The sequence below is a fragment of the Psammomys obesus genome, unplaced genomic scaffold (assembly GCF_907164565.1).
Source record: "Psammomys obesus unplaced genomic scaffold, mPsaObe1.curated_primary_1811, whole genome shotgun sequence".
Lineage (NCBI taxonomy): Eukaryota > Metazoa > Chordata > Mammalia > Rodentia > Muridae > Psammomys > Psammomys obesus.
The window spans coordinates 2,917,637-2,931,071 of NW_026596152.1; the positions used below are offsets into that span (position 1 = coordinate 2,917,637).

At 52.8% G+C, this 13,435-nt stretch overlaps 1 protein-coding gene across 2 annotated transcripts in view; it reads right to left on the minus strand.

The window, feature by feature from the left end:
- Gas7 (growth arrest specific 7) overlaps nt 1-13,435 on the minus strand; it is a 227,887-nt gene that overhangs the window by 11,026 nt on the left and 203,426 nt on the right. For both annotated transcript variants that reach the window (XM_055594277.1, XM_055594278.1), the window contains exons 8-11: nt 10,989-11,063; nt 6,002-6,080; nt 1,296-1,424; nt 49-172 (exon numbers count right to left, since the gene is read on the minus strand). In XM_055594277.1, coding sequence (XP_055450252.1) covers nt 49-172; nt 1,296-1,424; nt 6,002-6,080; nt 10,989-11,063 — 407 coding nt within the window. The remainder of the gene's footprint in view (nt 1-48; nt 173-1,295; nt 1,425-6,001; nt 6,081-10,988; nt 11,064-13,435) is intronic.

A 13,435-nucleotide genomic window follows, 5' to 3' on the forward strand; every position in this document is an offset into this window, starting at 1 on the left:
AACTGGCCCTCCCCCTGGGCTGGTGTAGCCAGGACACCATGGGCTCACCAGCCTGAGTGGACTTCCTTCGCGCCTTCTTGATATCCTCCTCGGTCTTGTTGCTCAACTTGATCTCCAGCTGCTGGGTCTTCATCTCCAGGTCTTTCTGCCGCTCTGTCAAGGCTTTGCGGGCCTGGAGTGGGGAGGGGCCCAGAGAAGCTCTTCATGAAGCTGCAGTGAGGCTCCAGGGCCCCACCATGCATCTACCTATGATCAGCTTCCCTGCCTGTATGGGTGATGATGCTGATGATGGCATCCCAGTGTGCAGGAGACAGAGCGCTGGCAGCGAGCTGGGGTTTTCTTACCCGCCCTCTTCCAAACACGCCTGCATGTGAACTGTCTGTCCCCGAGGCCGTGCTGGCTCCAGAGCATGTGCCTTTACCGTGGCCCTAAAAGCCACTGTCTCTGTGGCCGGAGAGTTGGCTCAGCAGTTAAGAACATTTGTCCTGCCAACGGACACAGGGTTTGATTCCCAGCACTGACTTGGGAACCAAGTCACAACAACCCATAACTCCAGTTCTAGAGGACTTAATGCCCTCTAATCTCCAAGGACACCAGGCAAGCAGATGGCACACAGACATGCATTTGAACAATCATACATATAAAATAAATATAAATAAATATAAAAAAACACTGTTTCTCGGGGTTGGAAGGGACCACAGAGTTTCCCTCCTAGGAGTACACAACAGGCTGTGAGTGCCAACTTATCTTACAGCTTCAGTCTTTACTGTGCCCGATTCATCATCATCATCATCATCATCGTCATCATCATTATCATCATCCCATCCCCACCCCCATCATCATCCACTCTCAGCCTTTGGTGGGTACCTGCGGTGGTTTGCCACTGCTGTTCTGTAGGGCACCAAGATAGCCACTGGGGAGATTGCTTGTCCCTGTCTCCAACGGTATGGCCACCCACAGGAAGGCGATTCTTTGCACACCAGGGAGGGGAGATTAGTTTGGGGAACACCTGAAGGTGAGGCCCAGCAGAGCTGCCATGTGCGTAGCTGTGGCACACCGGACTTGGCCTTCACAGAACTAGGGGTTGCTTTGTCCCATGTGCCCACTGTAGCCCCACTTCACCCACCCCTTCTCCGTGCTTGCACTTGACCATAGCAGCTTCCGCCTGCCCCCTGGATAGATGGGGGTTCCTTGAACTCCCCCTCCACTCCAGCATACGAGGACAAGGGCTTCTGACCCATCCTGTCCTAGCGGACCCCAACTGTCCACCGCCGAGGTCCCCCCTGGCCTCTCACCTTCTCCACAGAGGCATAGCGGCTGGCCAGCTGCTTGCGGAGGTCAGCGATGTGGTGGTCACACTTCTTCATGTCCTTTTTGAAGTTCTCCCGGAAGTTCATCAGGGGTTTCTCCACCTCGCTGTGGAGCTGTGGAGGACGAAGGAGGCCCAGTCAGCACCAAGGCTCTAGCTGTGCTAGCTGTGCTGGCGAGGGAGCGAGACCATCCACCTTCCGTGGAAGCCAGGCCCGTGGGCGGTGGCCCGGGTGGAGGGGAAGCCAAAGAGCTGCACATCCTTATCAGCGCTTGCGGCTACCTTGGCTCCAGGTGGCAGAGCTGTGCCACTGCCGCTCTGGTAGCCCAGAACTTCCCAGTTCCCTCACCAGCTCACTCCTTCCTCCTCTGTGCCTCTAAACAGCTTCTTTGCTTTTCAAATGGCCATCTTTGATGCTTGGCGGCTTGTGCAGGGACAGCCGCACGAGGAACCCTGGCGTGGGTACCTCACTTATTTGTGTCTCGCTATGTAGTTGTCTCTTATAGCTTTCTTTGGGCGTCCTCTTCTCTTGCCTTTTCCAAATTGGGAGCCCTCTGTGGATAGACCATGTCACCTGCTTGTGTTGCCAGGCACTGAGCATAGGGACCATTGTGTGAAGCTCAGCAGAACACTGGAAAGGCTGCCAATCATTCAGGTCATCTGAGATTGTTTCTATTTATTGGCCATCTGCTGCATGCCAGGTACCTGGAGGACAGAGATGACCTGGGCCTGGTCAGACCTCCAGGCAACTGTGGCAGGAGTTGTTGGGAGGCCCTTTGGCACAACTGTCCTGAGCAGTGTTAAAGAGTGTTTTCTCTATTTCACGCCAGCGGGAGTCAGGCACACACCCTGTCCTGACTCTAGGCAACTGTCCTCTTGTTCCTTGAGAGGGCCAAGAAAGAATTCTCTGCCATGAGAAGAGCTGGTGGCATCTGGTTTTAAAGCTCTCTCTCTCTCCCTCTTTTCCTCTTTCAACCCTTCCGTCTCTTCCACCTCATGTCATGCTTTCTAGAGATTATTTTAAGATATCTGTTTTGGTTGTAAGCTTGAAGCATGATGTATTTATTTGGCAAGAACAGGGATCAGTAAGTCCTGTCTGGTCAGCCAAGGGGACAGCCTGGTGCTCCCCCTGCCCCACACCCAACCTCCCGGAGCTTTCTGACACTGCTCGGAGTCAGCCTTCTGTGACCCCACTGTGCCAGTCCCCTGAGGACCCTCAGCACGACCTCCAGCTGTCCCATAGGTGCCTGTGGCTGGCCAGCTCTGTCTCCCAAACACGACTCTCTAGTTCTGGGCTTCTGTGGCTTTTCTCTTCCCCTCCAGCTTAGGGTTGTGTGTGTGTGACATTGTCTTTTCTCTGGAGATCACCCAAGACTTGAGAGTTCTTCTTTTAACCCCCAGGTTCTTAAGCTGTGGTTTGCCCCCCCCCATGGGTAAATGTGGGTCTTACACAACCTTCATAACGGGGCAAAGTTTAACAAGATGCCACAACCAAAAGTTAATTCAAAATTGAACATGTGAGGAACCTCATCTGTCGGAGTCACATTACATGGCTTCGCAGCAGCCTTGGCTCTGAAAATACAAGCCCCTTTGTACTGTGCACCTCGTCACACCACACAACACCCCCGGACACCGCCTGATACATCTCAGCAAGGCTCCAAGGCTGTGGCCGTGAACTGCAGTGTTTTTATTGTACACACCAAGGTTCCTGTCTGGGGGACTCGAACTCAGGTCCTCACACTTGTGGGCTGAGTGCTTTATCCACTGAGCTACTTCTCCAGCCCATATATTAAGGACTTACTAAAACCAATATATATGCGTATGTATATTGTATACACATATAAATATATATATATATATATATATATATATATACATATATATATTTAAACATCTACTTGGTGTCTTTTTAAGATTCATTCTCTGCTCTGGAACCTCCTTTTATGCCTGGCATCGGTGATCTTTCCTGAAAGTGTGTCTCTGGGGTGTGTAGCGGGTCCGGCCCGTACCAGATGGGCTGTGCTAGAGGAACTGGTTGGCGGGCCTCTCCTTCCTTTCTCATCACATGTCAGAACTGAAGAAGAGAAATTCCAAGCTGGAAATGATTTCAGTGACTGTCTGACCCAACTGTTTCTAAGTGGTGAGTGATGGCAGTCGTGAAATGAACTTGGTGGTCAGGGCCATTTTTCTTCTTTTGAGAGATAATAAACCCAACTTGGTGAGAAAAAAGAAAAACACTAGGATACATTTGAGGCAGAATGAAATTAGTATGTCACAGAGCGTCTGTTTTAGCTTCAGACATGTGCTTGGTAACACGTCACAGGCGGGCGAGGTTAAAGCCACACGTGGCTGGAGCCCCTCATCTCACACATGAAGGAATGGGATTGTGGGGCTGCCCAGCGACCCAGCCATGCTCACAAAGCCTGCTAGCGACAGTGCTGGGCACACACTCACCCTTCTGGCCACAAATCTGCCCAAGCACACACTCCCTACGGCGTGCTCAGGTCTCCTCCCATCAGGAGGAGCGTGTCCAGGCTCCCCTCTCTGGCTGGGGCCAGCCCTAACTGCCTGCCGATAGAGCGAGCTAGGTTCCTGTGATTGCGGTTGTTATGAGCACCTGCTGGCTTGAGCTGGGAGACGGGGAAGGCTGGAGAGCCTGTTGGACGCAGTCCCATTTCTTAAGAGGCTTTTACACCAAGCATTTGGATGGAGAAGAATTTCAATAAACCTTTTGGAGGTGACATAAAATAGGTTCTGTGCCACCAGAACAGTATTCTTCAAGGCTGACAGATCAATCCTCAGGGGTCCTCTTCCTCTTTAAGAAATCACCATGCCCCCATTAGGAGGCTACCGGGATAGCCTGCAGCCACCAATAGCACCCAGGCCAGAAGCGGCAGAAGGCTGATGGTATGAGGTCTGCCATATCTTCACGCCCCTTCTCTGTGAGCCATCCTTAGCCCCGGGGTCTGTGAGCCTGAGAGCCTGAGAGCCTTGCTTAAAATGGCCTGAGTGTTTGGAAACCCAGTCTGTACCCACAGTTGGCACTCCCTGCGAGAAAGTCCCTTCAGTTAGGGTTCTTTCCTGAGTGTAGTGCTGCCATCCCCCTCTTGATGGAGGCCTTACCTCCACCTTGGGTTGGGGGAGAAACAGCGATACTGCAGGGCCAGGACAAGATGAGGGAGGCCTAGGAGGGAAGCTACTCATGAACCATGGCTTAACAATAACCCACTGTTTCATCTGTGTCGCTGAAAGCAGCAGTCCAGGAGCTCCGTCCCAAGGGGCTCTGTGCCAGTGTGCTGGGGAAGGGTTTGGGTGCATGGGGTGAGCATGCTAGTCTGAGCTGGGAAATGCCACTCACTAGGGACTGGTGGTGGGTGCCGGGTCTGTCTCAGGCACTCACATCCTTCAGAAGCCAGAGCAGCACAAAGCTCTCCCGTGGTCTCAGACCCTTGCGTCAGCTGTTCTGCCCTTCTGCATACACTGGGCTGCCACAGAGGGAAGGCTGGGCTGGGCGACATATTCCTGTCTTTCAAGAGTGTGTATAGCTCAAGGGCCCGGATGTAGGGACTTGCAACGACGAGCAGAAATGGCACTGCAAAGAGGGCACTGGCTAGCGGCGACTGGGGCAGCCTCAGGAAGCAGCATGCCTTGGAGCACAAATGACAAAGCTGGTACTTAACCATGAGGGCTCAGGGGGCTCAAATGCCTGAACCCACAGGACAAGGCTGCTGTGGATGGCGGCTGGTGGCAGGAGGTCAGAGGGAAGGGAGAGGCAGTCAAGATGCTGGGTGACACTCCCAAAAGCTTCTCTTCCTTTAAAAGGAAGGCATGCTGCTGGGCAAACCCACCAGTCACGCATGCTTTAGCATGAATTATCTCACTGAGACACTTAGTTTAGTTTTCACTTAAAAAGAGCTGAGAGTCTGAGAGGAAATGTGGAGATAGATAAGGAGAAAAGACTACAGGCTCATTTTGAAATCCCGAGGCAAAACAGCACTGAAACGCTTGGGGCAGGGAGGAAATGGCCAGAGGGCTTTGTTTGCTCACTTCTCCTGAAGGTATCTATTTAGCGCCTCCTACAAGGTGTTCAGTGTTGACTGTAGAGAAGTGAGCAGGACAGATTCTTGCATGAACTCAAAAACTCCTGATCTTAGTATCTCTGGAAGCAGATGAAAGGGGGCGACACAATTCTGCAACAACAAATCAGTTTTAAAGCATCTTCCCCCGGCCACAGCCTAGTGTTCCCAGACACAGAGCTCACTGCCGTGGCAATCCAGTGAAACCGACAAAGGGAGACTGGGGATCACCTGAGTGGACCTGACCATGTCCACTCTTACCCCACAGACCCCAGTCTGCCTTCTATGGCTCCTAAGAGCTCACTGCGAGCTGCTTGTTCAAAGAGCTGTGATTAAAGAGAAATGAAACAAACTCAAATTATATTAAGTGTCAGTATCAGAAACGTGGCAATCGTTTCTCAGGACAATGCATTTATATCTGTGCTTTTTGTCCACACTTGTGGTCATTTCTGCTGCTGCCAGTTCAATGGAGACGCTGTCTCTCGGTCAGCTATGGGCGTAGCCTCCCAACTCTGTATCAGGGGACTTGGAACCTCAGAAAATGGCAAGCAGGGTAAGCTAGAGAGATCCGGTAACTCTCTCTCCTGGTCTAACCCTGGAGAGGCAGGAGGCTTACCTTGGCGGAGAACTTGAGATGAACTTCAGCCTCATCTGCCAGGCTCTTCTTTACTTGGGCCCAGGCCTCTCCCAGAGAGCTGCAACAGGAAGGGGGCTGTTAGACCTGAGGGCGGGAGGAGAGCTCTGGCCCAAAGCTACGGCCCTTTCTGAGATGGGATGGTGGTTCTCAGCTCCATGTCTTAGGGACGTATAGAACACTCAAGTCGGTGGGCTTGAATGAGGCTAGACTCAGCCATCACAGCCAAGGTGAGCCAGTCTTGCTTCTGGATCTAAGAGAGCAACAAACAGCTCAGTGTCAGGGGAAATATCTGGAACCCAGAGGTACCCAAGGACTCGGGAGGTGCAAGGTGGGGTGGCTTTCCACAGCCCTTGTTGAAGTGGGGTTGCTATCTGGCCATCACTGTCCCCAGAGCCTTCCCACGGCACACCTTGGTTGCTGCTGAGGAGACAATATACGCTAGTAGCCAAAGGAAGAGAACCAGAGATTCATTTTCAAAGGCCATTCCCTAGCAGCCAGCTCTCAGGTCTCAGCCACTTGGCCTCCAAGAGAGGCACAGATGGTCCACTTGGGTCCAGGGACATCCCAGGCGCAGCCCCACCCTGAGAGGGTTCTTCTAGCCATCTGCATGGCATGGTTTCTCTCTAGCAGATTCTGGACTGTGCACCCCACTGTGGCTCGCAGAATGCATTCTAAACTGTGCCATCCGTCTGCTCCAAGGAGGTGCTCCAAACAGAAGCCATTCCCTCCAAGTCCCAGAAACTTCCAAAGAATTCATTAATGGACCCTTCAGCCCCATGACCATTCTAAACCAGACTCCTGGCTCCTTCTCTTGACCTCTCACCCAGCCAGTTGACTGCATTTGACGGGACAGCTGCTTGCCCCAGGAAATTAATTAACTGTCAGCGGCAAGGGCTGATTAGAAGACACTGGGACAGAGCACTGCTTCCAGGGTCCGAGCCAGCAGCTAGCAGCTCTGTTCCTGTGATCCAGTTCTCCACCTGGCTGGTGGCAGTGCTAGCCTGGCCTTGGTGGACGTTCATGAGAATTTATCAAGCGGTACCTTTAGAGTCAGGAAGAAGGAAGCATGCTGTTGGGGTCCTCTCAGACAGAGACTAGGGGGGTCTGGGGTGAGCATGCTGTGGACGTTTGCCTTTGCCTGTGGGGCCTGTAGGCTCCCCTAGCTCATTCCACAGTGGAAGCTGCTGTGGCAGCTACATGGATCGGGTGACCTGAAGCTGTCCCCTCAGAGCCCATGTGGCCGACTCCATCCCTGTCACAGCAGTATGAAGAGACTCTCGAGGCCATAACAAAATGCTTGGGGGCCCTGCCCTGGCCGCCTCCCTTGCTGTGATATGTGGTGGCTCCTGTCACATGGTAGGGCGGTGTGTAAGCGCTCTCTAGATGCTCTTGATCATGGGCCTCTCCGCCTTCAGAGCCATAAGCAATTTCTTTTCTTCTTAAGTTATCCACTTACGACAACACGGAAGGGTCGGGACACAGAGACCAGAGAGAAGGCGGGCTAGTGAGCCTCAAGGGCGTGGCTGCATATTTCACTAGAGACTGGAGCCCAAGACCTCCCACATATCCGGCAAATGCTCTGCCATTGAGTTCCAGCTCTAGTCCACAGGCAGCTCTCAGGAGATGGCGTGGAGACATGGCAAGAACGAACCTTGACCATCACCTCACACCATGCACACAGCATCTCAGCGCAGATCCTAGCTGCAAACTGACAGCCAATAAGCCATCACCATTACTGAAGTGAGGCGGTGCTGCCATAGGAGTTGGTCTTGGAAATACAGGAGTCTGCAAGGGCCCTGGGAGGGGGCGGTAAATCCATTGCCAGCAGAGCACGGGGGTAACTGGATAGAGCCGGGTATGACAGCTCAGGGATACTGGGCATTAGGGAAGCGGCACCATCCCCATCCTGGACAGGGCTGGAAAGTAGGGCTGGACATCCTGCAGCCCTACTTTCGGGGTTAGCATGACCCAGGTGAGGGGTGTCTCTCCTCACTTTCAAATTGCCTCAGCCCCATGCCTACGTCCCCCTCTCCTCAGTATCCCAAGACACTTCCAATGTATGAAAGCACCACACTGGGCCCTGCCAATATGTCCAAATGAATACGTGCTAATTAAGAAGACATTTTAAATGTTTGGGGAAAAGCCATCCGAATTCTCATCTGAAGATGGCTTCTGATGGGAAGGAGGTAGATGGAAGTGTTGGGTACTCTTCTATCTCAAGGTACAGTCTGAGGCATGCCAGATCAAAACGCAAGCTCCTGTCAAAACTGCCAAGCAAGAAAGACCAACATCTCACTGTCTTCCCACACACGAGGTGGCTGAGGAATGAAAGACCGAAGGCTGCTGATTCACCATCATGCAGTCTTGCGACATCTAATCTGGACAGAGGACCTACGCTGCCAAATGGCTCAGTTGTACCCTGACTGCCCCTTGGTTTCAGAGCTCCCACATCTCCACACAGCCTTCAGGATGCACTGGGCCAAATGTTCAGAGCTGCGCCGAAGGCTGTGGCGCTTTGTGTCTGTCGGTGGAGCGACATGCACTGTACCTGAGCTTGTGTGGTAGAGTTTGCTCCTGTGTTCGGGTCTGGCACGAGGAGCTGCTGCTTAGCTTGGGAGCATATGCTGTGTGCTGGCAGGACAAAATGTCCCTGGCAGAAGCCCAAGCCGAGGGGGTGGAAGCAGGAAGGCTCCAGAGCCATAGTGATGCCAAGCGCAGGAACCCGTAGGAAGCCACGCTCCCTGGTGGCAGGGCTACTTCCTGTGTGCTTCCTGCCTTGCAGGGCTGAGAAAGCTGCAGGAAAGGCCAGATGCCAGCTAACCATGTCTGGGTCTGAAGAAGGACATGGGCCTTGTTTGGTTAACCCGTGGCTGATGGGAAGGGGGTAGCCTGGGTGCAGTCAGCATACAAGAAGCCCTAATCAAAACCATATTCAGTTGGCAAAATCCCTGTCCCAGGCCGACTCCAGCCACCAGGCAGATTAGAGCTGGTTCACTGTCACAGCTCCCTGATAGCTATAACCCCAGTGGCCATACCTCAGAAGGGTGGTGGGCCAACAGGGGGGCCTTTGAGGATCCTGTGGGTACTAACTTCTCAGGAACCTTGATCTATTTTTTTTTTTGAGGTTGAAATCACACATGATAAAATCATCCAGTTTAAGGTGAGCCAACGAAAACTGTTTACAACATCCACAGTGCAGAATGGCCTGCCCTTGATGGCTCCAGACACTTCATCACCCTATCATAAATGTAAGTTTGTGGTTCCCCTGGCCTCTTTAGGCTCCTGGTTCATATCTTGAAACTCTGATCAAGGATGTGGGGTGGAACAGTAGCTAAGGTGAGAGGGCAGAGCCCTGATCCAATAGGATTATTGTCTCCACAGGACTCGCTCCCCAACCCCTGCCCATGCAGGATGGTATGTGAGCACACAGTGACTTTCAGCCATCTGTGACCACAGGGAGAACTCAGGTCAGACACCAACCCTCCTAGAACCTTGACTTTGAACTTCCATTGTTGAGAACTGAGACAAAATAGAAGCTTTTTGTATTCTTTTTCTTGGTAGGATCTCACTATGTAGCCCAGGGTGGCCTTAAACTCATGAGCTTCCCATTTCTGCCTCCTGAGAGTTGGTAACTACAGACAGATGTGTACAGTCATGCCCAGGTGAATTCCTATAGTTTAAGCTATTCAGTCTGTGGCGTTTTGTTGCAGCAGCCTCAGCAGACACATACACACCCAGAATGAAAAGAGGTGCCCATTAGCTACCAGTCCTCGTGTCCCTCTTTATCACTTACTAGTGGGCTGTGTCTCTGTGGCTTTGCTTACTCCGGAAGTTTCATATGAATGAAACGATGCACTCTGTGACCCAATCTGGATGGCTTCTTTCACTTAGCGTCTCATTTTTGAGGTTCATCCATAAGTAGCGGGTCTCAGTATTCTATTCCTTTTTATGGGTGAATGTACCCCACAGTACACCCATGGGCACCCATTGTGAGTACACCTCAGTTTGGGCACCTGTTCATCTCCTGATGGAATTTGGGTTTTCCCCACCATCTGGTCTTTGTGACCAGTGATACTCCAAGCGTGCTCGCTTTTGATTCATTTGCGGATAATAAGCCTAGGAAGGAAGGCACTCATCTCTTGGGGGAGTTTCAAGCTATTTTCCACAGTAGCTGTGCCATTGGAGGCCATGAGGGCCAGGGCTCTGTAGACAGACAGCAGAGAAGGCGGCCAGCCCTGTAGGATTTCTCCCACTGGAGACCCTTGCGTGGCTCAGAGAGCCCCTTAGTCCCATCTTCTGGACTGGGGCTCTACATGCACTCTCAGAGGCTGGATATGAAACTCTCAGACCCAGTTTCCTCTTAGCCTGACCCAGAAGAAGGGGAACAGAGCTGGGCACCCAGAGGCTGCTGTCCAGCCGCAGGGCACAGCACAGAGGGTCTGTGTTGTGCTCCAGCACCTCGGAGGCCCCAGTCACTACGGGAAAAGAAAACGTAGAAGGGAGAAACCTCGAGCCTGACTACCCAGACTTCAGACAATAGGTGCCACCTTGAGCCATGAGCATGAGGATTTTTGTTTATTTGAGGCAGGGCCTTGCTCTGTAGCCCAGGCTGGCCCAAATTACTCTCCCACTCCTCAGCCACCAGTGTGCTGAGGTTAGAGGCCAAAACATCTAGTCCTGAGTACCAGTCTTGAACCACGAGTCTGGATCCTGGGCCATGAAAACCCATTTTGAGCCAGGCAGGGGTGTTCACCTTTTTTACCCGTCCCCTGTCTGAGCCATGGGTGCCGCCTACCTTAAGCAATGAGGACCTACCTCGGGCGATGACCAACAGGCACAGACCCCAGTGAGCCTGACCTACAGCAATCTCTCCATCCCAGGTGAGCAGCATTGCTGATACAGCAGTAAGGATCCCCTCCTCTGTGTCCCCTCATCCCCCCCCCCCACCCCTTTCCTCCTGACTCACCCTTCCTCCTGGGCAGCCAAGGAGTTCTGAGAGAGCTTAGCCAGGTTCTTTGCATATTCCTCTTCAATCTTTATCCTGCAAAGAGAGGAAAAATCCAGTGCATCTTCTCCGTGGTGCAGGCCGTGGGTTGGACCTGCCACCCTGCTGTGCCTCGGGTGTGTAAAGAGATCCTCTAGACAGGTGAGTTCCGCGTGGCTCTCACTGCCCTGCTGACACAGGAGGAGCCTACAGCGATGGCTACTGGATGAGGGGATGGTTTGGAGTCTGCTTCCCGTTTCTCCAGGCTGTGGCCATGCCAGACATCATCGGCACACGCCTAGCACAAGGCTGGACACGAGAGCCTTCCAGGAACAAGGGAAGCTTGTGACAGACTCCAGGAATACGCAGCATGTAGCCAAGCCTTAGTTCACACATTCCCAGGTGGCCTCGGCCTACCGAAGCAAGAAGCAGACATCTTCCTCCACTTTCCCACCCACGATGCCTTTATTGCTAAGCATGGTCAAGGAAGGGTGCAAGAGCTTCCGTGGAAACCAGGTTGTGTCCAGACCTGCAGTCCCACTGGATTTCCCAGGAGGGGAAAACCCCGCACAGACCTCCAAGGCAACGCTCCAGGGCCCATTCTGTACAGGTAGGCACATCTGTGTTAAGTGGGCTGTCAACTGTGTGTTCAACTCCCAAGGGATTCTTGGGGCTATGGTGGGGGGCAGAGCTGTACTATGACAATCAGAGGTGGCCTGAAGGCAGGACCCTAGACGGCCCTTCCCCTGCACTCAGCGAACAGAGGAGTCCCAGCCCGTGGAAGGGCAGCATTTGCTTCCATTGCTGAAACTCGAAGGCTGCAGAGACCTGGAGAGGGCGACTGTGCAGGCCTGTTGAAGTCTCTGAGCCACTCTTCAACCCCAACTTCCACCTGGCACCTGTCTGCGAGCTCCTAAGCTCCACAGCGATCCAGCTCCATCCTTTGCCGCTTCCTCTTCAGGTGCCTGCTTTTGCCTCTAGCTGTGGTTCTGTGGCTCTCTAACCCTGCTCCTTCACACTGTGGCCAAGATCTCCGGAAAGCAGATCTCACCACGTCCACGAGGCCAAGTGCACACGCCAGGAGAGGGAGGCGCACACACCATCTGCCTTCCGAGCCTCTACTGTGAGCCAGCCTGTACGTCTCCACCTCTCGCCCGCTTCCCGCAGCACAGCCAACGTGCAAAGGTTGTGTTGGCTGGGTACACCCCAGCCCTGCAGCCTGGCTCTCCCGCCTCTGCTGGGCTTCCCCAAGAGCTCCAGAGGTGGGCTGAGGAAGTTTCCAGGGATTTGAATTCCCTTCGCCGGACCTCAGGGATGACCATAGCGGCCCACGACGGCAGAGAGCATTCATTTGCCACCAGGACGCTGTTACGAGTATAAACCATCCACATACTGCGGCTTCGGCTCCTATTTATGTTTTATGCTTCTGTTTTCTCGCATCTGAACAAAGCAACCTTCCAATTTCCTACTAGTTTAAGGGGTCATAAAATAAAGATTTGATTATACAAATGGAAAATAGGCCCCCTCAGGAAAAACGGGCTTTAAAAATGCCAAAGGATTATTACCCGATTACTAGTGTTATAATGAAGAAATACTTTTAAAAAGATCTTTGCTGTTTGCAACAAATATTTCCAGGAAGTCTCAGAAATTCCATTTGGAAAGTTGTGCATATGTTCATGGAAAAAATGTGTTGATGAGTGTGTGTGTGTGTGTGTGTGTGTGTGTGTGTGTGTGTAGGTATGTGTGTGGGGGTATACAGATGTTTGGGTGTGTAGGGGAACAGGTGTATGAGAGTGAAGGTGTAGAGGCTCGGGTGCGTGGTGTGGGTGCGCTGGTATATAAGTGTGTAAATACGTGCACACGGACGCAGGCATGGCTGCACAGGCAGGTGGGTGTGCAGGTATAGGTGCAAAGACTGAGGCTATGCAGAAGCACACAGGTGCAGGTGTGCGCACGGGGCGTGAGTGTGCGGGTTCATGGATGCACAGCTGTTTGTGTACAGGGACGTAGAGGCTTAGGTGTGTGGGTGCGAGGTTTGAAGTGTGCGGGTGTGTGGGCACACAGATATGCAGGTGTGTGGGTGTTCACCCACGTGGAGGTACAGGTGTGTGTGTGTGTGTGTGTGTGTGTGTGTGCAGCTGTAAGCCTGTGTGGGTGTGCAAGTGTGCGGGTGTGTGGGCACGCAGATATGCAGGTGTATGGCTATTCACCCACGTGGAGGTACAGGTGTGTGTGTGGGTGCAGCTGTAAGCGTGTGTGTGTGTGTGTGTGTGTGCAGCTGTAAGTGTGTGTGTGTAGCTGTAAGCGCGTGTGTGTGCAGCTGTAAGCGTGTGTGTGTGTGCATCTGTAAGCGTGTGTGTGTGCATCTGTAAGCGTGTGTGTGCAGCTGTAAGCGTGTGTGTGTGTGTGTGCATCTGTAAGCGTGTGTG